Source organism: Heterodontus francisci, chromosome 2 (genome assembly GCF_036365525.1).
Source record: "Heterodontus francisci isolate sHetFra1 chromosome 2, sHetFra1.hap1, whole genome shotgun sequence".
Classification (NCBI taxonomy): Eukaryota; Metazoa; Chordata; class Chondrichthyes; order Heterodontiformes; family Heterodontidae; genus Heterodontus; species Heterodontus francisci.
This window is the reverse complement of record NC_090372.1, coordinates 7,378,514-7,404,226: the sequence shown is the minus strand read 5'-3', so window position 1 is coordinate 7,404,226 and position 25,713 is coordinate 7,378,514. Positions and strand designations below refer to the sequence as shown.

Here is a 25,713-nt window from a genome sequence, read left to right as displayed (position 1 = left end):
TGAGCATGGAGAAACCTGCAACTGTCCCTTTCTTCATTCACTGTCTCTGCGCTGTGAACATCTGTCTGTGTTTAGCTACAGTTCTCTCTGCATCCACAGAGTTTGTTGGAATTGTCTGACAGCGCTGTGCTAGCATTGCAATGTGGGGGATTCTGCATTCCAGAGTTCTAAAACTGCAGCATGGGCAAAGTAGAATCTGCTTCTTTTGCAATGCTTTTATAAGCAGGAATCTTCAGTCTGCAGTTCTTGTCAAAGCCAGGAATTGCATCAAACAAATTTAAATCCACCATCGACAGGTGCATTTGTGCTGGGTCAAAGATACTGTCATGCAGACCCCCACCTGCCAAGAATGAGGCATATTAATTTTGTCATATGAACATTGATTTCAAACTGTTGCTGGAGTGAAGAAATGACTTGTTTGAAGATCACCAGACAGTGGGCTGGAAGGACATTTTCATACTAAGAGAGGCTGCTTGTGGAGACAAAGGACTATTCCCTGCTCCAATTAACCCAAATGGATTTTGATAACCAGACATTGAAGGTGTAAGGAAGCACATTCCAGAGACTGCTAAGGTAATATAATCCACATACCTCGCAGGAGAGACTGTTCCAAATAAGGATCTAGTCACATGACCAACCTACTGGGCAACCTGGGTTATTTTGAATTCTTCTTTTTCTTTTGGGCCTCCTTATCTCGAGAGACAATGGATACGCGCCTGGAGGTGGTCAGTGGTTTGTGAAGCAGCGCCTGGAGTGGCTATAAAGGCCAATTCTGGAGTGACAGGCTCTTCCACAGGTGCTGCAGAGAAATTTGTTTGTTGGGGCTGTTGCACAGTTGGCTCTCCCCTTGCGCCTCTGTCTTTTTTCCTGCCAACTACTAAGTCTCTTCGACTCGCCACAATTTAGCCCTGTCTTTATGGCTGCCCGCCAGCTCTGGCGAATGCTGGCAACTGACTCCCACGACTTGTGATCAATGTCACACGATTTCATGTCGCGTTTGCAGACGTCTTTATAACGGAGACATGGACGGCCGGTGGGTCTGATACCAGTGGCGAGCTCGCTGTACAATGTGTCTTTGGGGATCCTGCCATCTTCCATGCGGCTCACATGGCCAAGCCATCTCAAGCGCCGCTGACTCAGTAGTGTGTATAAGCTGGGGGTGTTGGCCGCTTCAAGGACTTCTGTGTTGGAGATATAGTCCTGCCACCTGATGCCAAGTATTCTCCGAAGGCAGCGAAGATGGAATGAATTGAGACGTCGCTCTTGGCTGGCATACGTTGTCCAGGCCTCGCTGCCGTAGAGCAAGGTACTGAGGACACAGGCCTGGTACACTCGGACTTTTGTGTTCCGTGTCAGTGCGCCATTTTCCCACACTCTCTTGGCCAGTCTGGACATAGCAGTGGAAGCCTTACCCATGCGCTTGTTGATTTCTGCATCTAGAGACAGGTTACTGGTGATAGTTGAGCCTAGGTAGGTGAACTCTTGAACCACTTCCAGAGCGTGGTCGCCAATATTGATGGATGGAGCATTTCTGACATCCTGCCCCATGATGTTCGTTTTCTTGAGGCTGATGGTTAGGCCAAATTCATTGCAGGCAGACGCAAACCTGTCGATGAGACTCTGCAGGCATTCTTCAGTGTGAGATGTTAAAGCAGCATCGTCAGCAAAGAGGAGTTCTCTGATGAGGACTTTCCGTACTTTGGACTTCGCTCTTAGACGGGCAAGGTTGAACAACCTGCCCCCTGATCTTGTGTGGAGGAAAATTCCTTCTTCAGAGGATTTGAACGCATGTGAAAGCAGCAGGGAGAAGAAAATCCCAAAAAGTGTGGGTGCGAGAACACAGCCCTGTTTCACACCACTCAGGATAGGAAAGGGCTCTGATGAGGAGCCACCATGTTGAATTGTGCCTTTCATATTGTCATGGAATGAGGTGATGATACTTAGTAGCTTTGGTGGACATCCGATCTTTTCTAGTAGTCTGAAGAGACCACGTCTGCTGACGAGGTCAAAGGCTTTGGTGAGATCAATGAAAGCAATGTAGAGGGGCATCTGTTGTTCACGGCATTTCTCCTGTATCTGACGAAGGGAGAACACAATTTTGAATTGTGCCACACGAAATTGAATAGAAGAAAGTGTGCAACTGAAGCTGGAACAAGGAAGCCTCTCTCTCTCTCTCGCTTTCTCCCAAACCACCAGACCCATGGAAGACACGTAAACCTCAAGAGAGAAAAGACTCCTACATTGGAACAAGTTGAATCGTGAACTGGGCTCCAACGAATTGCAAGACTTGACAGCAACCAAAACTTCAACATTGAATTTAAAAGACTGTAACTACCAGATTTGCCTCAAACTTTTCCCCTTTATTCCTACTACTTTTTCTGTCTCTATCTGCTTGTGTGTTTATCACGTATGCTTGCTAGTGTAGTCACGTTGCATATTCGTAGTCATTAACCGAATTAGAGTTTAAGATTAATAAGCTTCTACCTTTCTTGTTTAAATCTAAGGAAACCTGTTTGATTTCTTTGCCTTACAATTGAAGCAGTGAACAAGGATTCACTAAGGGGGAGCTAAAAACACAGTGCTTTAAAATGAAATCCTGTTATGGTTAAACCAGGCAAAGGCTTGAGAGGGAACCCCTAGACCCCTTCTCACCTGGTTGTAACAATATGCACAGCTTTCAGGAATGCCGCAGAAGTTTGTTGAAACCTCCAAGCTGCTTTTTCTTCACTGCTTATCTCTTCCCTGCAGCAGCAATATTGTTTGAGCTTCTTTGCCATGCAAGAAAACACCTGTTGAGCACAGACATTTAATTCAGCATCGTTTGAGTGTTGTTCGTTTGACTGTGATTCAGTCCAAAACATCCATTACTTTATTGTAAGCTTTGTGGATTGTGACGTGTCGAGATTCAAACCAAGTGATTAAATCTATCAGTCGTGTAGCATTCTTGGTAACAAACTGAACCTCCTCATTAAGCTGAGCATTGTTTAGAAAGGTTAAAATGTCTGTTAAAACCTGTGTTTTCTGTGTCAGTGTGAGCTCTTCTGAGATGAAGTCTGAGTAGTATTTCAGGTGAGCTGCATGATACTGTACTGCCCAAAACCAAGATTTCCAATGTATTATTACTGGCTCTGGAGGAAGAGAGATGTTTCGTTCCCCAATTTCAGCCATTTTAGCTGCATTTGCAATGTGTTGCCTGTATCGAAGTTTGCAGCATGGGTGGTGTTTGATGAAATAAAAATAGAAAGTGCTGGAAATACTCAGCAGGTCTGGCAGCATCTGTGGAAAGAGAAGCAGAGTTAATGTTTCAGGTCAGTGACCCTTCATCAGAACTGCAGTATTTTGCTTTTATTTTGATGTTTGATGATCTTTCTAATCTAGCTGACCAGTTTGTCGACTTGCCAAACTCACTTTTCCACAACCCACTGACAAGAGAAATTATATGCGCATTACATGTGATATGTACAGCGTTAGGCATTACACCTTGGAGCACAGATTTGAAAGATTTTGTCATATAAGTTGCATTGTCACTAATGAAAGCAGACACTGCACTGTATTTTGAAATGGTTTTAATTATCACTTGGGAAACTGTGGTGTAATTAACAGCTTCTAAGTGAACGCAGTCTGTGAGTTCTGTTGTTAGCTTTCCTGACTGTACATCTTCAGCCTTACCAGACACAAAATCAATCAAAACATGCAGCACATTGTTGTCTTGTTCATCGTTGAACTCATCACAAATAATTGCAAAAGACTCACATGCGCTAATCTGAGACTTCATCTGCTCACATTGTGTATCAAAAGCCTTGGGTAGCTAGTACTGTTATAGTTTATTTGCACTTGATAAGCAACCACCATTTTGGACATTTCATTGAATGAATTATCTGCAGCTTTGGGTGAGCAAGTTTTACCAATGATTTGTTGGCACTTGCAAAAGCATTCACAAGTTCCAATGTAACCAACTGACGATTTTCTGAGCTCTCTGTTGACTTCTTAAAAAGAGATGGAATCGTTGCTTGTTTTTTTTGTGTGTTTATTTTTCAGCAGTGTGTATCGGATAATCTCTTTCTGCTGCAATAGTTTAGGACACTAAGTGGTGTTGAACCGTTGCCCACCATGTGTGATCCAATGATACATTACAACTTGCACAAAACAGTATTCAACCATCAGCATGCAGAATGTGGCTTCCAAATTCTTTCACTCAATGTGCTGCAGTAATGGTTGTGGCCGCTTTTGATTTGCTTATTGTGGCATTCTCACCTGCCTGCTAATACTTGTGGCTGATTCTTTCAAAACAGCACTGGAAGCCCTCCCTCATCTACCAATCAGTGAGGTGAACCTTGTGTCAGTCAATAAAACGTGCAAAGTTCACAAAATGGCCGATTTCATGGAGAACCCGAGATTTCACCGTCTGTGATGCATTTTTCACGGCCATTAATTTGGTAGGGCCCTAACAATTAGGGATGGGCAGCAAATGCAGATCCATGAATGAATAAATAAAAACACCAACGTTCCCTTTAAGGTGCACGTGTGAATGGCAATCATAAAGGGACTGTGCAGTACAACAAACAGTCTACGCACAACAAAAAACAATTAGAGAGAACATTGCCGATGGATAACTTATCCAGTATTCTCCAATGAACCAGTTTAGGGGCTTGAAAAGAATGCTGAACTGAATCAGCTTTGGACCTAACAGGCTGTAGTGAAGACATATCTGCATGGAAGTAAGTAAAGCTGGTGGAATATGCTGTAGATAAAATGATAGAATTAATACCAGTGAGATTCCTTGTTGGTTTGTGCACTCACTAGGATCTCCTCATTGTGTGCAATAGTCACAGCTGTGCTCTGCATCTCTAAGGGAATGTGAACAGTTCACTTTTTCCCATTAAACTGGTTCATTATTTATATGGCACTGTTAATGTAGCAAAATGTCCCAAGGCATTTCTCAAGAGTGCTTAAAGCAAAATTTGACACCGAGCCATGCATAACATAGTAGTCTAGGCATGGTTTTAGGAGGTCCAGATTTGCCTGGCATCTGCACCCCCCCCCCACCCCCCCCACCCCCATTCTCAACCTTGTAGGCTGGTGTCCAGAGGAAAGACGAAAGCCCACACATCTGGGGCCTATTCGGTTGCAGGAGTTGCCAGAAGGTGCTAACTTGAGGGAAACGCCAACCGCCTAATGAGACTCCACTCCTGATTTTGTAGGGTTTCTCCCTTAGCCCTCGATGTTGTTAATGTTGAAGGTACCAACCGGCAGGGCCCAAGATCAGCACAAAAGTAGCTGTGATCTTGTCCTCCAGGTGTGTGAAGGGAGTAACTAAGGGTTGCTGCTTACCCACCTCCAGGTTGCCACCTCCATCCCCCAAACCCTCCAGCTACTGCGCCCTCAGGTGTTCAGTCTGAGATGACTGTAAGTCGCTTAGGAGTGACTTCAGCACAGGCGTGTAACTTTCTGGCCAGGAACAGGCTGAAGTGGAAGAACCAGTATAACCAATGGCCAGTCACAGGCTCAGCAGGAGATTGAAGTCTCTCAATCACAGCAGTGGCAGGGAAGGGCAGTAGACTGATCAAAGTTACTTTAAATATCACAACAGAGCAGCAATTCAGAGACAAGGTGGGTCTTACGTTATAACCACTGTAGTCAAGAGCAAAAGCATTTCTTGATGTTGAGATAGGTCCAAAAATTTAAAGCCAAGTTTCAAAGAAGATCTAGATCTAGATTTTTTCCAGATCTTTTCCGCAGCTCCCAGATCAGAAAAACAAAATAAAAATGGCAGCAGATTATCGATAGAAGCAGAGTCTTACATTTTTCTAATGTAGTCCAGCACAGAAGCATGATCTCGATGTCCAATGAAGCCAGATTTGAGAGAAAAACCACATCCAGTCTTATCCAGATCTTTACCAGAGCTCACAAGGTAAGGTTGGGGGATGGGGTTTGTACTATCAGACAGAGGCTGTTTAAACTAACAGTTAACTTGAAGTTTGGGCTAAAGATGCACCTACTGTTAGAATCAGGGAACTTAAAGAGCAGAAGAGAGGATTTAGTCAGGAGAAAGAGCAATGGATGGCAGCAGATGGCTGTGGATAGACGTGAACAGTGAGAAGATCCCAAGGGATCTGACTGCCCAGGCGCTATCTTAGTAGAACACCGAGCCACATAAGGAGATATTAAGACAGGTGACCAAAAGCTTGGTCAGAGAGATAGGCCACTGATATTAATGACTTCAGCGGTGGTTCTTCAAATTGTTGATGTATGTGTATCTTGGATGCTTTTGAGGCCCACGAAACAGTCATAAAGAACAGGCTTAGATTTTATAAATGAAGAATATACGGGACATTTTGCAGCTTCATAGCAGATCATGGAACATTGTAAGACTGAGGAGAAACTGACTTGTATATCATTATTAATATGTATGTGCTCTAAAATTTATTAGTCGGAAACAAATAACCTCATAATTGCCTCAATAATCCCCAAAATGAGCAAACTTGTGGATTCTCCAACAGCAAACTGATATTGTGTCACACTCAAATGTTTGACAACTCTATCCTGCGCCCTCCCCTCTGCCCACTTGTGGTTGAGAAGCAATGGAAAACACCACTGTCTGAGAAATAAATGAGGCTGTTACTAAGGCTGAGCCTGGAACAACTCTTGAGATTCTGGTCTTTATTGGTGGGCGTCTGCCAACAACAGGCAACAGCCCCTCTTTCATTCATGAGCTCAGCAATAAAGCAGGTAAAACAAATGCTTACATATCAACTTGTCCAAACAAAAACAAAGCACTGGGATAAACAGAAGAGGATGAGCACAATTGCACAATAATGACTGTGATATTTCTGGGGCGGGGAGGAGTGTGAGGATAGAGCAGACCAGGAAAACCCTGGAAATGCAGCTAACACAGAGTTCCCATAGAATTTAATGGCAAAACCTCGCTTGAATTTTTTTTCCTCCTTTTATCAGTGGAGAGGAGGGAGGGAGAGATTGTGGGGGATACAACACAATGGAGTAACATGTCTGCTGGGGCAGTGGGGTAGGGGGTTGTGGTTTTGTAACTGTTGCAGAAACCATAGAGAAACGATGCAAATAATAATTTATGCTCTTTCTTGGGGACTTCCGCTGAAGCTAACATGGTTTGGTTGAGAGAACCCCAGACCACATTCCCAGCGAGTAAATATTAACCCCAATCACCACTGACTTCCACATAAATTCATTACTGTTTAGCACTTGTTAATTCTTACCATGCATGTGAATATGCAATCTACCATGTACAATATTTGCAAATGATAAAATAATGTCCTTATTATGCATTTAAAGAAAACGCAACAGTAGATTTGATAAACTGCCAGGCTTTTATTTTTATATAGTTACATCTCATTAATTACTGACACAAATATTTGATAATTGAGATTATTGGATGAATGAGGCGCAATGCCCAGTCTTTGTCCATTCCATATTCATTTTTGTGCAAATTTGTAGATCCAGCCTCCAGATTTGAGACAATTTTCACAACAAGCTCATTTGATAAATGTCAAAGATGCTGCACTATCAGAGTAAAAACTGGATTTAATTAGCATTAATTTGTATTTTTGTGATTTTTCTGCCACTGGGTTGTTAAATCAGTGAAGAGTGAATCTGGTTTCATTCTGACAAATATGGTGGATATCACTGGATGCAAACTAAGAAGAGTGGGAATAAAATAGTGCAAATATTATACCATAAACTTTTACTTATGGATTTTAAGCACACAGAAAAAACACCTTTAATTTATTAATCTCATCTCTTAATACTTATTCAATAAATTCAAGAGGGAATTCAGGATAAACCTCTTTCCCCAATGCAGAAGCCTTTCAGTGATGTTTCTACTTGGAAGAAACGTGACATACTGAATGGATTTCTTATCAAAGACTCCACAGTACGACCTGAAGGATCAAATCATCTTTGCAAACAGTGGACAACCATCAGAACTGGTCATGGTAAATGCTGTCACCTTCTCCATTGATGGAAGATTAAAGCCCACCATGTAACTGCAGTGTTCTGGAAGCAATGACCTCGATCTGTGACTTAGATAATGATAATTGATTTGTTTTATGCTACTACACGAAAGAAGAAGAAATAATGGCTCTTCAGAGAGCTCATGCAAACAGGGAATAGTTTGTTACTGGCCTAACAATCCAGCAACATGAACCAACAATCCAGGGATAAAAGCAAAATACTGCAGATGCTGAAAATCTGAAATAAAAAACAAGAAATGCTGGGAATACTCAGCAGGTCTGGCAGCATCTGTGGAAAGAGAAGCAGAGTTAACGTTTCAGGTCAGTGACCCTTCATCAGAGTGTTAACTCTGCTTCTCTCTCCACAGGTGCTGCCAGACCTGCTGAGTATTTCCAGCCATTTCTAGTTTTTACAACAATCCAGGGATACGTGTTCAAATCTCATCGTGGCAACTGGGGAATTTAAATTTAATTAAATAAATCAGTAATGATTAAACTACGAGATTGCTGTAAAATCCCCATCAGGTTCAATAATATCCTTTGGGGAAGGAAATCTGCTGTTCTTACCCGGTCTGGCTCTATATTTGATTCCCAACTCTTAACTCCCCTGTGAAATGACCTTGCAAGCCACTCAGATAAGGGCAATTAAGGATGGATAATAATTTGTTTCAGCCTGTAAACAAACACTCTAGACAGTCAACCTACTAATTGATTAGTTTTGTTCAACCTACACTAATTTGCCCAGAAGTGAAGTGTTTCACACCAGAAGTAATCAAAAGAGTTTCGCTAAATATTAAAAACTGTGATCATTTTTGTGCCTGCTTAGAATTTATAAATCCTGCCCAAGTCTTGCAATTTCTTCAATCAGGAAGTCGACATCAGACGGGTTTGTAGCTGGATTCGAAAAGACCATTCGGAAGAAATTCACCTTGTCCCCTTGTGGTTGGTAACCAACCATTAACGATCCTTCCACCATCATCCGGGCTTTAATCTTTGGTGCCACCTGAATATTGATGAAGAAGAAAGTTCACGTTTTTTGTACACCAAATAAAAATTAGACATTTAAAAGGGAGATTATTGCTGCCCTGTGATGGGAATTCCAAATCAGCCAGCTCTGGAAGAGCAGAGCGCGGGGGCCACGGTTTTAACTGCAGCACCGACTTTGGTCGGTGAGTGGTGGTGGGAGCTCCACTGCTCCAAAGATGAGGCCCAGGGTATTTTACATTTTTGGGTCTCATTCAAATCCCAAATCATACCAACATCAGGGAAGAGGCTGCTTGGCCGTCTGGTGGGGAAATTCCTGTAATCGGGAGTGGGGGTGGGGCAGGGAGGGGCAAGATCACAGCCATTGTGGCCTAAGCTTTCCTGATGGGGCTTGGAGGAGCTGTCCTGCTCCTTCGGGCCCCAAAAGGAAAAGAAAACAAAAGATAATGTCCCAAAAATCTTTACCATTTTTGGGCCTCTTCTAGCCCCGATCTATTACAGTTGGGTTAGCCTGCAAGAGATACTCACGGCCACTTCCCATTCCCGGCTCTGGGCAAACATTTGCAGTTGGCTCTCACTAATGCTATGGAGATCCAATATGCTGATGTTAAAAAGAATCCCGACTTGTTTGGGGGTGTTGGGGGAAGTAGGAAGTCGGGCATATCCTCCCTGTCTGCTCAGTAGTGCAGACAAAAATCCAAACCTCTCAGCCTTCAGTGGCTCCAGGCCAGTTAAGTAATTTGGGAGATTTTAAATGCCCATATGCATGTTGGATAGAGTTAAAATTGCTCTCATAATGTGTTATTTTTAATGTCACACTTGATAACATTCCAGCAACAGATTAATGATTATTGTTTTGCAATCATGTGTTTAGAAAGAGATGAAATGGCTACACTTAATAATTTCTCCAAGCCCATTTAAAGGTTCCCCTCTTTTGCCTGTTACATCAATTAACTGACAAATTAGTCACTGTTTCCATGTGCTTTCCTGTGGGTTAAAAGAAAATAAAATGCAGGAATATCTGCTCATATTGCCAACAAAAAGTATATGCAAAGGAAATGGCGAAACATCCTGTGGACTGGTATGCACTACCATGACGACCAGTTGCGACAGCAGCTTGGCAACAGGCCCCAATGCCAAAAGCAACATCTCATAGTGTCACTTGGCAGCTTCACCTGTGGCACTTGTGGCAGAACCTTCACAGTCATCAGCAAAGGTGCACCAAGAGAAAACACCCCAACTAAATGGATTGTTTGCTGTGTGTCCATCGTCTTTCGTTGATGGAAGGATGCCAACATGTCCTTTTTAGCAGTGAAATCTTCTTAATTACTGCCAAACAACTTTTGTGGCACTGAAAATTAACTTTACAAGTGTAGAATCCGATTCCTTCAGATTTTAATTGTTGGAGGTTTTAAAGAATTTTTTTTTAACTTTTTATCTCCGTTATCTATCTCTCTCAATCCCATCTTTCTTTCCCTCTCTTTATTTAGCTTTCTGTATCTGATTTTACGTTGAATTAAATATTCTAAATGGAACTTGCTCGTTCAGACTCTGAATTGCTCATTAATGATTTCTCAATCTGAGAGGTTATAAGGGGATGAACAGTTGCTTGCCTGGTTCTCACGGGTCTCAGATGCCCCGTAGAGGGCACCACACTGTTTGACTCTCGAACGTAACTGCAACTTCCAGTACAAAATATCACAGAAATGAACTGGGTAAAGGAAAGTCTATATTTGCCCATTCGCCGGCTACGGTAAACTCTAGCCCAACAGAACTTGTGTTTTTTGAGAGAAAACACGCTATTCGGATTGGTGAGAAAAGCTCTCACAAAAAGCGTTTAATTGTGTTTAAAACAGATCTACTCTATTTAGTAAGAAAATTAGATATTGAAGTTTATAAATAATGTTTAAAAATAGCGATCAGCAAATGTAAAAATGCATTACTAAATCATAGAACATTAATCATTTTGGGAGTAGCGTACTATACTTTTCACTCCAAATTTTCTCTGACTTTCTTCACAATCTTTCCTCAACTGGAGGTAGAGCTTGATATTGGGGTACAATTCCCCAACTCTCTTAAATAGTCACTCTTGTAAGAGATTCAGAAGAAAATTGATGACATGTGGTGAGTATATTTTATTAATTTAACAGAACACACAGCAGTCTCAGTGTTAACAAACTAACTTACTAGCAAAGCACAATTGTCACCCTCAAGACAGGCCCACAACTTCAACAGGCTAAAGTGTTTAATACAACAGAAATGATGTTACCTGATCTTACTTGGATAAGAGTTGACTGCAGGACTCTCTCCTTTCTCTGCCTCAAGATTTGAAACTCCTTGTGTTCCTATAAAACTCACCTTATCTTGCGATTCAAATTTCTTGCAGTCTGTTAATTGTGGGAGATTGATGTCTGCCAGATCTAACTGAAGATTTCTTGGAAAAGCATGCTGGGATACTTAGCACTTAAGGTTGTTCACTGCCTTTATGTCACATTTGACTCCAAGAAGAGCTTCCAACCACATATTCATGCCATCACAAAGGCCACCTATTTCCACCTCCGTAACATTGCCTGACTTCATCCCTACCTCAGTTCATTGGCTGCTGAAACCCTCATTCATGCCTTTGTTACCTCTAGACTTGACTATTCCAAAGCACTCCTCCCCAGCCTCCCACATTCTACCCTCCGTAAACTTGAGGTCATCCTAAACTCTGCTGCCTGCGTCCTTACTTGCACCAAGTCCTGTTCACCTATCACCCCTTGGGCTCAGCATTGACTTTCGGTCAAGCAACACCTTGATGTTAAAATTCTCATTCCTGTTTTCAAATCCCTCCACATACCCGCCCCTCCCTATCTCTGTAATCTCCTCCAGACCCACAACCCTCTGAGATATCTGCACTCATCTAATTCTTGCCTCTTGAGTGTCCATGATTTTAAGTGAAAGCTGCTGCCTTCTTATTCTATCATGGGACGTGGGCGTCACTGGCAAGGCCAGCATTTGTTGCCCATCCCTAATTACCTTAAACTGAGTGGCTTGCTAGGCCATTTCAGAGGGCAGTTAAGAGTCAACCACATTGCTGTGGGTCTGGAGTCACATGTAGGCCAGACCAGATAAAGAAGGCAGATCTCCTTCCCCAAAGGACATTAGGACCCTAAGCTCTGGAATTCCCTCCCTAATCCTCTCCACCTCTGGCTCAATTTCCTTCTTTAAGATAATGGGCTGAATTTTACCGGCCCCTTAACACAGCGGGTCGCGGCGCAGGGGCTGGGAAAATGCTACAGGGAGAGGCCAGCCTCGACCAGCGACGTCGAGATGGGCCAACCGAATTTTACCGACGGCGGTGGAACCTCCGTGTGGCCCCCTGCCGCATGGCAGCGGCACCGCAGTTAGCATATGGTAATAATTACTTACCTATGCTGATTACATAGCCCGCCACCTCTCCATCTACACAGCCAGATTTTTCGTCGACCAGGCAGCTGTCACGTGCCGTCCCGTTCACGATCTGAAGAGCCGGCGGGTCCTCACTCTGCATTACGGAAGGGAGGAGGGAGTGGGGATATACAGGGGTCTCACTCTGCATTACGGAAGGGAGGAGGGAGTGGGGATATACAGGGGTCTCACTCTACATTACAGACGGGAGGAGGGAGTGGGGATACACAGGGGTCTCACTCTACATTACAGACGGGAGGAGGGAGTGGGGATATACAGGGGTCTCACTCTGCATTACGGAAGGGAGGAGGGAGTGGGGATATACAGGGGTCTCACTCTACATTACAGACGGGAGGAGGGAGTGGGGATATACAGAGGTCTCACTCTGCATTACGGAAGGGAGGAGGGAGTGGGGATAGACAGGGGTCGCACTCTGCATTATGGAAGGGAGGGGGGAGTGGGGAAATACAGGGGACTCACTCTGCATTACGGAAGGGAGGGGGGAGAGGCGGGGGATATACAGGGGTCTCACTCTGCATTACGGAAGGGAGGAGGGAGTGGGGATATACAGGGGTCTCACTCTGCATTACGGAAGGGAGGAGGGAGTGGGGATATACAGAGGTCTCACTCTGCATTACAGAAGGGAGGAGGGAGTGGGGAAATACAGGGGACTCACTCTGCATTACGGAAGGGAGGGGGGAGAGGCGGGGGATATACAGGGGTCTCACTCTGCATTACGGAAGGGAGGAGGGAGTGGGGATATACAGGGGTCTCACTCTGCATTACGGAAGGGAGGAGGGAGTGGGGATATACAGAGGTCTCACTCTGCATTACAGAAGGGAGGAGGGAGTGGGGATATACAGGGGACTCACTCTGCATTACGGAAGGGAGGGGGGAGTGGTGATATACAGGGGTCTCACTCTGCATTACGGAAGGGAGGGGGGAGGGGGGTATACACGGGTCTCACTCTGCATTCTGGAAGGGAGGAAGGAGTGGGGATATACAGGGGACTCACTCTGCATTACGGAAGGGAGGAGGGAGGGGGGATATACTGGGGACTCACTCTGCATTACGGAAGGGAGGAGGGAGAGGGGATATACATGGGTCTCACTCTGCATTACGGAAGGGAGGAGGGAGTTGGGGTATACAGAGGTCTCACTCTGCATTACGGAAGGGAGGAGGGAGTGGGGATATACAGGGGTCTCACTCTGCATTACGGAAGGGAGGGGGGAGGGGAGTATACACGGGTCTCACTCTGCATTCTGGAAGGGAGGAGGGAGTGGGGTTATACAGGGAACTCACTCTGCATTACGGAAGGGAGGAGGGAGTGGGGATGTACAGGGGTCTCACTCTACATTACAGAAGGGAGGAGGGAGTGGGGATATACAGGGGTCGCACTCTGCATTATGGAAGGGAGGGGGGAGTGGGGAAATACAGGGGACTCACTCTGCATGACGGAAGGAAGGAGGGAGTGGGGATATACAGGGGTCTCACTCTGCATTACAGAATGGAGGAGGGAGTGGGGATATACAGGGGACTCACTCTGTATTACGGAAGGGAGGGGGGAGGGGGGTATACACGGGTCTCACTCTGCATTCTGGAAGGGAGGAAGGAGTGGGGATATACAGGGGACTCACTCTGTATTACGGAAGGGAGGAGGGAGTGGGGATATACAGGGGTCTCACTCTGCATTACGGAAGGGAGGGGGGAGGGGGCATATACATGGGTCTCACTCTGCATTCTGGAAGGGAGGAGGGAGTGGGGATATACAGGGGACTCACTCTGCATGACGGAAGGAAGGAGGGAGTGGGGATATACAGGGGTCTCACTCTGCATTACAGAATGGAGGAGGGAGTGGGGATATACAGGGGACTCACTCTGTATTACGGAAGGGAGGGGGGAGGGGGGTATACACGGGTCTCACTCTGCATTCTGGAAGGGAGGAAGGAGTGGGGATATACAGGGGACTCACTCTGCATTACGGAAGGAAGGAGGGAGGGGGGATATACTGGGGACTCACTCTGCATTACGGAAGGGAGGAGGGAGTTGGGGTATACAGAGGTCTCACTCTGCATTACGGAAGGGAGGAGGGAGTGGGGATATACAGGGGTCTCACTCTGCATTACGGAAGGGAGGAGGGAGAGGGGATATACATGGGTCTCACTCTGCATTACGGAAGGGAGGAGGGAGTTGGGGTATACAGAGGTCTCACTCTGCATTACGGAAGGGAGGAGGGAGTGGGGATGTACAGGGGTCTCACTCTGCATTACGGAAGGGAGGGGGGAGGGGGGTATACACGGGTCTCACTCTGCATTACGGAAGGGAGGAGGGAGTGGGGATATACAGGGGACTCACTCTGCATTACGGAAGGGAGGAGGGAGTGGGGATATACCGGGGTCTCACTCCGCATTACGGAAGGGAGGAGGGAGTGGGGATATACAGGGGTCTCACTCTGCATTACAGAATGGAGGAGGGAGTGGGGATATACAGGGGACTCACTCTGTATTACGGAAGGGAGGAGGGAGTGGGGATATACAGGGGTCTCACTCTGCATTACGGAAGGGAGGGGGGAGGGGGCATATACATGGGTCTCACTCTGCATTCTGGAAGGGAGGAGGGAGTGGGGATATACAGGGGACTCACTCTGAATGACGGAAGGAAGGAGGGAGTGGGGATATACAGGGGTCTCACTCTGCATTACGGAATGGAGGGGGGTATACACGGGTCTCACTCTGCATTCTGGAAGGGAGGAGGGAGTGGGGATATACAGGGGTCTCACTCTGCATTCTGGAAGAGAGGAGGGAGTCGGGATATCCAGGGGTCTCACTCTGCATTATAGAAGGGAGGAGGGAGTTGGGATATACAGGGGTCTCACTCTGCATTCTGGAAGGGTGGAGGGAGTGGGGATATACAGGGGACTCACTCTGCATTACGGAAGGGAGGAGGGAGAGGGGATATACAGGGGTCTCACTCTGCATTATAGAAGGGAGGAGGGAATGGGGATATACAGGGGTCTCACTCTGCATTATAGAAGGGAGGAGGGAGTGGGGATATACAGGGGTCTCACTCTGCATTCTGGAAGAGAGGAGGAAGTGGGGATATACAGGGGTCTCACTCTGCATTCTGGAAGAGAGGAGGGAGTGGGGATATACAGGGGTCTCACTCTGCATTACGGAAGGGAGGAGGGAGCGGGGCTTTACAGGGGTCTCACTCTGCATTACTTAAGGGAGGGGGGATATACACGGGTCTCACTCTGCATTCTGGAAGAGAGGAGGGAGACGGGATATACAGGGGTCACTCTGCATTCTGGAAGAGAGGAGGGGGTCGGGATATACAGGGGTCTCACTCTGCATTCTGGAAGGGAGGAGGGAGTGGGGATATACAGGGGACTCACTCTGCATTACGGAAGGGAGGGGGGAGGGGGGTATACACGGGTCTCACTCTGCATTCTGGAAGGGAGGAGGGAGTGGGGATATACAGGGGTCTCACTCTGCATTACGGAAGGGAGGAGGGAGTGGGGATATACAGGGGACTCACTCTGCATTACGGAAGGGAGGGGGGAGTGGGGATATACAGGGGTCTCACTCTGCAGTACGGAAGGGAGGAGGGAGTGGGGATATACAGGGGACTCACAATGCATTACGGAAGGGAGGAGGGAGTGGGGATATACAGGGGTCTCACTCTGCATTACGGAAGGGAGGGGGGAGGGGGGATATACACGGGTCTCACTCTGCATTCTGGAAGGGAGGAGGGAGTGGGGATATACAGGGGTCTCACTCTGCATTACGGAATGGAGGGGGGAGGGGGGTATACACGGGTCTCACTCTGCTTTCTGGAAGGGAGGAGGGAGTGGGGATATACAGGGGACTCACTCTGCATTACGGAAGGGAGGAGGGAGAGGGGATATACAGGGGTCTCACTCTGCATTACGGAAGGGAGGAGGGAGAGGGGATATACAGGGGTCTCACTGCATTACGGAAGGGAGGAGGGAGTGGGGATATACAGGGGTCTCACTCTGCATTACGGAAGGGAGGAGGGAGTGGGGATATACAGGGGTCTCACTCTGCATTACGGAAGGGAGGAGGGAGTGGGGATATACAGGGGTCTCACTCTGCATTACGGAATGGAGGGGGGAGGGGGGTATACACGGGTCTCACTCTGCTTTCTGGAAGGGAGGAGGGAGTGGGGATATACAGGGGACTCACTCTGCATTACGGAAGGGAGGAGGGAGAGGGGATATACAGGGGTCTCACTCTGCATTACGGAAGGGAGGAGGGAGAGGGGATATACAGGGGTCTCACTGCATTACGGAAGGGAGGAGGGAGTGGGGTTATACAGGGGTCTCACTGCATTACGGAAGGGAGGAGGGAGAGGGGATACACAGGTCTAACTCTGCATTACGGAAGGGAGGAGGGAGTGGGGATACACAGGTCTAACTCTGCATTCTGGAAGGGAGGAGGGAGAGGGGATATACAGGGGTCTCACTCTGCATTACGGAAGGGAGGAGGGAGAGGGGATATACAGGGGTCTCACTCTGCATTACGGAAGGGAGGAGGGAGAGGGGATATACAGGGGTCTCACTCTGCATTACGGAAGGGAGGAGGGAGTGGGGATATACAGGGGTCTCACTCTGCATTACGGAAGGGAGCAGGGTGTGGGGATATACAGGGGACTCACTGCATTCTGGAAGGGAGGAGGGACTGGGGATATACAGGGGTCTCACTCTGCATTACGGAAGGGAGCAGGGAGTGGGGATATACAGGGGACTCACTCTGCATTCTGGAAGGGAGGAGGGAGTGGGGATATACAGGGGACGCACTCTGCATTCCGGAAGGGAGGAGGGAGTGGGGATATACAGGGGTCTCACTCTGCATTACGGAAGGGAGGAGGGAGAGGGGATATACAGGGGACTCACTCTGCATTACGGAAGGGAGGAGGGAGAGGGGATATACAGGGGACTCACTCTGCATTACGGAAGGGAGGAGGGAGTGGGGATACACAGGGGACTCACTCTGCATTACGGAAGGGAGGAGGGAGTGGGGATACACAGGTCTCACTCTGCATTCTGGAAGGGAGGAGGGAGCGGGGATATACAGGGGACTTACTCTGCATTACGGAAGGGAGGAGGGAGAGGGGATATACAGGGGACTCACTCTGCATTACGGAAGGGAGGAGGGAGTGGGGATACACAGGTCTAACTCTGCATTACGGAAGGGAGGATGGAGTGGGGATATACAGGGGTCTCACTCTGCATTCTGGAAGGGAGGAGGGAGTGGGGATATACAGGAGTCTCACTCTGCATTACGGAAGCGAGGAGGGAGAGGGGATATACAGGGGTCTCACTCTGCATTACGGAAGCGAGGAGGGAGAGGGGATATACAGGGGTCTCACTCTGCATTCTGGAAGGGAGTTGGGAGTGGGGATATACAGGGGACTCACACTGCATTCTGGAAGGGAGGAGGGAGTGGGGATATACAGGGGTCTTACTCTGCATTCTGGAAGAGAGGAGGGAGTGGGGATATACAGGGGTCTCATTCTGCATTCTGGAAGAGAGGAGGGAGTGGGGATATACAGGGGTCTCACTCTGCATTACGGAAGGGAGGAGGGAGCGGGGCTTTACAGGGGTCTCACTCTGCATTACTTAAGGGAGGGGGGATATACACGGTTCTCACTCTGCATTCTGGAAGAGAGGAGGGAGACGGGATATACAGGGGTCACTCTGCATTCTGGAAGAGAGGAGGGGGTCGGGATATACAGGGGTCTCACTCTGCATTCTGGAAGGGAGGAGGGAGTGGGGATATACAGGGGACTCACTCTGCATTACGGAAGGGAGGGGGGAGGGGGGTATACACGGGTCTCACTCTGCATTCTGGAAGGGAGGAGGGAGTGGGGATGTACAGGGGTCTCACTCTGCATTACGGAAGGGAGGAGGGAGTGGGGATATACAGGGGTCTCACTCTGCATTACGGAAGGGAGGAGGGAGTGGGGATATACAGGGGTCTCACTCTGCAGTACGGAAGGGAGGAGGGAGTGGGGATATACAGGGGACTCACTCTGCATTACGGAAGGGAGGAGGGAGTGGGGATATACAGGGGTCTCACTCTGCATTACGGAAGGGAGGGGGGAGGGGGGATATACACGGGTCTCACTCTGCATTACGGAAGGGAGGAGGGAGTGGGGATATACAGGGGTCTCACTCTGCATTACGGAATGGAGGGGGGAGGGGGGTATACACGGGTCTCACTCTGCTTTCTGGAAGGGAGGAGGGAGTGGGGATATACAGGGGACTCACTCTGCATTACGGAAGGGAGGAGGGAGAGGGGATATACAGGGGTCTCACTCTGCATTACGGAAGGGAGGAGGGAGAGGGGATATACAGGGGTCTCACTGCATTATGGAAGGGAGGAGGGAGTGGGGATATACAGGGGTCTCACTCTGCATTACGGAAGTGAGGAGGGAGAGGGGATACACAGGTCTAACTCTGCATTACGGAAGGGAGGAGGGAGTGGGGATACACAGGTCTAACTCTGCATTCTGGAAGGGAGGAGGGAGAGGGGATATACAGGGGTCTCACTCTGCATTACGGAAGGGAGGAGGGAGAGGGGATATACATGGGTCTCACTCTGCATTACGGAAGGGAGGAGGGAGTTGGGGTATACAGAGGTCTCACTCTGCATTACGGAAGGGAGGAGGGAGTGGGGATATACAGGGGTCTCACTCTGCATTACGGAAGGGAGGGGGGAGGGGAGTATACACGGGTCTCACTCTGCATTCTGGAAGGGAGGAGGGAGTGGGGTTATACAGGGAACTCACTCTGCATTAGGGAAGGGAGGAGGGAGTGGGGATGTACAGGGGTCTCACTCTGCATTACGGAAGGGAGGAGGGAGTGGGGATATACAGGGGACTCACTCTGCATTACGGAAGGGAGGAGGGAGTGGGGATATACAGGGGACTCACTCTGCATTACGGAAGGGAGGAGGGAGTGGGGATATACCGGGGTCTCACTCCGCATTACGGAAGGGAGGAGGGAGTGGGGATATACAGGGGTCTCACTCTGCATTACAGAATGGAGGAGGGAGTGGGGATATACAGGGGACTCACTCTGTATTACGGAAGGGAGGAGGGAGTGGGGATATACAGGGGTCTCACTCTGCATTACGGAAGGGAGGGGGGAGGGGGCATATACATGGGTCTCACTCTGCATTCTGGAAGGGAGGAGGGAGTGGGGATATACAGGGGACTCACTCTGCATGACGGAAGGAAGGAGGGAGTGGGGATATACAGGGGTCTCACTCTGCATTACAGAATGGAGGAGGGAGTGGGGATATACAGGGGACTCACTCTGTATTACGGAAGGGAGGGGGGAGGGGGGTATACACGGGTCTCACTCTGCATTCTGGAAGGGAGGAAGGAGTGGGGATATACAGGGGACTCACTCTGCATTACGGAAGGGAGGAGGGAGGGGGGATATACTGGGGACTCACTCTGCATTACGGAAGGGAGGAGGGAGAGGGGATATACATGGGTCTCACTCTGCATTACGGAAGGGAGGAGGGAGTTGGGGTATACAGAGGTCTCACTCTGCATTACGGAAGGGAGGAGGGAGTGGGGATATACAGGGGTCTCACTCTGCATTACGGAAGGGAGGGGGGAGGGGAGTATACACGGGTCTCACTCTGCATTCTGGAAGGGAGGAGGGAGTGGGGTTATACAGGGAACTCACTCTGCATTACGGAAGGGAGGAGGGAGTGGGGATGTACAGGGGTCTCACTCTGCATTACGGAAGGGAGGGGGGAGGGGGGTATACACGGGTCTCACTCTGCATTACGGAAGGGAGGAGGGAGTGGGGATATACAGGGGACTCACTCTGCATTACGGAAGGGAGGAGGGAGTGGGGATATACCGGGGTCTCACTCCGCATTACGGAAGGGAGGAGGGAGTGGGGATATACAGGGGTCTCACTCTGCATTACAGAATGGAGGAGGGAGTGGGGATATACAGGGGACTCACTCTGTATTACGGAAGGGAGGAGGGAGTGGGGATATACAGGGGTCTCACTCTGCATTACGGAAGGGAGGGGGGAGGGGGCATATACATGGGTCTCACTCTGCATTCTGGAAGGGAGGAGGGAGTGGGGATATACAGGGGACTCACTCTGCATGACGGAAGGAAGGAGGGAGTGGGGATATACAGGGGTCTCACTCTGCATTACGGAATGGAGGGGGGTATACACGGGTCTCACTCTGCATTCTGGAAGGGAGGAGGGAGTGGGGATATACAGGGGTCTCACTCTGCATTCTGGAAGAGAGGAGGGAGTCGGGATATACAGGGGACTCACTCTGCATTACGGAAGGGAGGAGGGAGTGGGGATATACCGGGGTCTCACTCCGCATTACGGAAGGGAGGAGGGAGTGGGGATATACAGGGGTCTCACTCTGCATTACAGAATGGAGGAGGGAGTGGGGATATACAGGGGACTCACTCTGTATTACGGAAGGGAGGAGGGAGTGGGGATATACAGGGGTCTCACTCTGCATTACGGAAGGGAGGGGGGAGGGGGCATATACATGGGTCTCACTCTGCATTCTGGAAGGGAGGAGGGAGTGGGGATATACAGGGGACTCACTCTGCATGACGGAAGGAAGGAGGGAGTGGGGATATACAGGGGTCTCACTCTGCATTACAGAATGGAGGAGGGAGTGGGGATATACAGGGGACTCACTCTGTATTACGGAAGGGAGGGGGGAGGGGGGTATACACGGGTCTCACTCTGCATTCTGGAAGGGAGGAAGGAGTGGGGATATACAGGGGACTCACTCTGCATTACGGAAGGGAGGGGGGAGGGGAGTATACACGGGTCTCACTCTGCATTCTGGAAGGGAGGAGGGAGTGGGGTTATACAGGGAACTCACTCTGCATTACGGAAGGGAGGAGGGAGTGGGGATGTACAGGGGTCTCACTCTGCATTACGGAAGGGAGGAGGGAGTGGGGATATACAGGGGACTCACTCTGCATTACGGAAGGGAGGAGGGAGTGGGGATATACAGGGGACTCACTCTGCATTACGGAAGGGAGGAGGGAGTGGGGATATACCGGGGTCTCACTCCGCATTACGGAAGGGAGGAGGGAGTGGGGATATACAGGGGTCTCACTCTGCATTACAGAATGGAGGAGGGAGTGGGGATATACAGGGGACTCACTCTGTATTACGGAAGGGAGGAGGGAGTGGGGATATACAGGGGTCTCACTCTGCATTACGGAAGGGAGGGGGGAGGGGGCATATACATGGGTCTCACTCTGCATTCTGGAAGGGAGGAGGGAGTGGGGATATACAGGGGACTCACTCTGCATTACGGAAGGGAGGAGGGAGGGGGGATATACTGGGGACTCACTCTGCATTACGGAAGGGAGGAGGGAGAGGGGATATACATGGGTCTCACTCTGCATTACGGAAGGGAGGAGGGAGTTGGGGTATACAGAGGTCTCACTCTGCATTACGGAAGGGAGGAGGGAGTGGGGATATACAGGGGTCTCACTCTGCATTACGGAAGGGAGGGGGGAGGGGAGTATACACGGGTCTCACTCTGCATTCTGGAAGGGAGGAGGGAGTGGGGTTATACAGGGAACTCACTCTGCATTACGGAAGGGAGGAGGGAGTGGGGATGTACAGGGGTCTCACTCTGCATTACGGAAGGGAGGGGGGAGGGGGGTATACACGGGTCTCACTCTGCATTACGGAAGGGAGGAGGGAGTGGGGATATACAGGGGACTCACTCTGCATTACGGAAGGGAGGAGGGAGTGGGGATATACCGGGGTCTCACTCCGCATTACGGAAGGGAGGAGGGAGTGGGGATATACAGGGGTCTCACTCTGCATTACAGAATGGAGGAGGGAGTGGGGATATACAGGGGACTCACTCTGTATTACGGAAGGGAGGAGGGAGTGGGGATATACAGGGGTCTCACTCTGCATTACGGAAGGGAGGGGGGAGGGGGCATATACATGGGTCTCACTCTGCATTCTGGAAGGGAGGAGGGAGTGGGGATATACAGGGGACTCACTCTGCATGACGGAAGGAAGGAGAGAGTGGGGATATACAGGGGTCTCACTCTGCATTACGGAATGGAGGGGGGTATACACGGGTCTCACTCTGCATTCTGGAAGGGAGGAGGGAGTGGGGATATACAGGGGTCTCACTCTGCATTCTGGAAGAGAGGAGGGAGTCGGGATATCCAGGGGTCTCACTCTGCATTATAGAAGGGAGGAGGGAGTTGGGATATACAGGGGTCTCACTCTGCATTCTGGAAGGGTGGAGGGAGTGGGGATATACAGGGGACTCACTCTGCATTACGGAAGGGAGGAGGGAGAGGGGATATACAGGGGTCTCACTCTGCATTATAGAAGGGAGGAGGGAATGGGGATATACAGGGGTCTCACTCTGCATTATAGAAGGGAGGAGGGAGTGGGGATATACAGGGGTCTCACTCTGCATTCTGGAAGAGAGGAGGAAGTGGGGATATACAGGGGTCTCACTCTGCATTCTGGAAGAGAGGAGGGAGTGGGGATATACAGGGGTCTCACTCTGCATTACGGAAGGGAGGAGGGAGCGGGGCTTTACAGGGGTCTCACTCTGCATTACTTAAGGGAGGGGGGATATACACGGGTCTCACTCTGCATTCTGGAAGAGAGGAGGGAGACGGGATATACAGGGGTCACTCTGCATTCTGGAAGAGAGGAGGGGGTCGGGATATACAGGGGTCTCACTCTGCATTCTGGAAGGGAGGAGGGAGTGGGGATATACAGGGGACTCACTCTGCATTACGGAAGGGAGGGGGGAGGGGGGTATACACGGGTCTCACTCTGCATTCTGGAAGGGAGGAGGGAGTGGGGATATACAGGGGTCTCACTCTGCATTACGGAAGGGAGGAGGGAGTGGGGATATACAGGGGACTCACTCTGCATTACGGAAGGGAGGGGGGAGTGGGGATATACAGGGGTCTCACTCTGCAGTACGGAAGGGAGGAGGGAGTGGGGATATACAGGGGACTCACTCTGCATTACGGAAGGGAGGAGGGAGTGGGGATATACAGGGGTCTCACTCTGCATTACGGAAGGGAGGGGGGAGGGGGGATATACACGGGTCTCACTCTGCATTCTGGAAGGGAGGAGGGAGTGGGGATATACAGGGGTCTCACTCTGCATTACGGAATGGAGGGGGGAGGGGGGTATACACGGGTCTCACTCTGCTTTCTGGAAGGGAGGAGGGAGTGGGGATATACAGGGGACTCACTCTGCATTACGGAAGGGAGGAGGGAGAGGGGATATACAGGGGTCTCACTCTGCATTACGGAAGGGAGGAGGGAGAGGGGATATACAGGGGTCTCACTGCATTACGGAAGGGAGGAGGGAGTGGGGATATACAGGGGTCTCACTCTGCATTACGGAAGGGAGGAGGGAGTGGGGATATACAGGGGTCTCACTCTGCATTACGGAAGGGAGGAGGGAGTGGGGATATACAGGGGTCTCACTCTGCATTACGGAATGGAGGGGGGAGGGGGGTATACACGGGTCTCACTCTGCTTTCTGGAAGGGAGGAGGGAGTGGGGATATACAGGGGACTCACTCTGCATTACGGAAGGGAGGAGGGAGAGGGGATATACAGGGGTCTCACTCTGCATTACGGAAGGGAGGAGGGAGAGGGGATATACAGGGGTCTCACTGCATTACGGAAGGGAGGAGGGAGTGGGGTTATACAGGGGTCTCACTCTGCATTACGGAAGGGAGGAGGGAGAGGGGATACACAGGTCTAACTCTGCATTACGGAAGGGAGGAGGGAGTGGGGATACACAGGTCTAACTCTGCATTCTGGAAGGGAGGAGGGAGAGGGGATATACAGGGGTCTCACTCTGCATTACGGAAGGGAGGAGGGAGAGGGGATATACAGGGGTCTCACTCTGCATTACGGAAGGGAGGAGGGAGAGGGGATATACAGGGGTCTCACTCTGCATTCTGGAAGGGAGGAGGGAGTGGGGATATACAGGGGTCTCACTCTGCATTACGGAAGGGAGCAGGGTGTGGGGATATACAGGGGACTCACTGCATTCTGGAAGGGAGGAGGGACTGGGGATATACAGGGGTCTCACTCTGCATTACGGAAGGGAGCAGGGAGTGGGGATATACAGGGGACTCACTCTGCATTCTGGAAGGGAGGAGGGAGTGGGGATATACAGGGGACTCACTCTGCATTCCGGAAGGGAGGAGGGAGTGGGGATATACAGGGGTCTCACTCTGCATTACGGAAGGGAGGAGGGAGAGGGGATATACAGGGGACTCACTCTGCATTACGGAAGGGAGGAGGGAGAGGGGATATACAGGGGACTCACTCTGCATTACGGAAGGAAGGAGGGAGTGGGGATACACAGGGGACTCACTCTGCATTACGGAAGGGAGGAGGGAGTGGGGATACACAGGTCTCACTCTGCATTCTGGAAGGGAGGAGGGAGCGGGGATATACAGGGGACTTACTCTGCATTACGGAAGGGAGGAGGGAGAGGGGATATACAGGGGACTCACTCTGCATTACGGAAGGGAGGAGGGAGTGGGGATACACAGGTCTAACTCTGCATTACGGAAGGGAGGATGGAGTGGGGATATACAGGGGTCTCACTCTGCATTCTGGAAGGGAGGAGGGAGTGGGGATATACAGGGGTCTCACTCTGCATTACGGAAGCGAGGAGGGAGAGGGGATATACAGGGGTCTCACTCTGCATTACGGAAGCAAGGAGGGAGAGGGGATATACAGGGGTCTCACTCTGCATTCTGGAAGGGAGTTGGGAGTGGGGATATACAGGGGACTCACTCTGCATTCTGGGAGGGAGGAGGGAGTGGGGATATACAGGGGTCTTACTCTGCATTCTGGAAGAGAGGAGGGAGTGGGGATATACAGGGGTCTCACTCTGCATTCTGGAAGAGAGGAGGGAGTGGGGATATACAGGGGTCTCACTCTGCATTACGGAAGGGAGGAGGGAGCGGGGCTTTACAGGGGTCTCACTCTGCATTACTTAAGGGAGGGGGGATATACACGGGTCTCACTCTGCATTCTGGAAGAGAGGAGGGAGACGGGATATACAGGGGTCACTCTGCATTCTGGAAGAGAGGAGGGGGTCGGGATATACAGGGGTCTCACTCTGCATTCTGGAAGGGAGGAGGGAGTGGGGATATACAGGGGACTCACTCTGCATTACGGAAGGGAGGGGGGAGGGGGGTATACACGGGTCTCACTCTGCATTCTGGAAGGGAGGAGGGAGTGGGGAT

At 49.7% G+C, this 25,713-nt stretch overlaps 1 protein-coding gene across 1 annotated transcript in view; it reads right to left on the bottom strand.

Moving 5' to 3' along the window:
- Window positions 1-8,814: 8,814 nt before the first annotated feature.
- LOC137379128 (glutamate decarboxylase 1-like) overlaps window positions 8,815-25,713 on the bottom strand; it is a 73,546-nt gene continuing 56,647 nt past the window's right edge. The window contains exon 15 of the mRNA XM_068049846.1: window positions 8,815-8,988. Coding sequence (XP_067905947.1) covers window positions 8,815-8,988 — 174 coding nt within the window. The remainder of the gene's footprint in view (window positions 8,989-25,713) is intronic.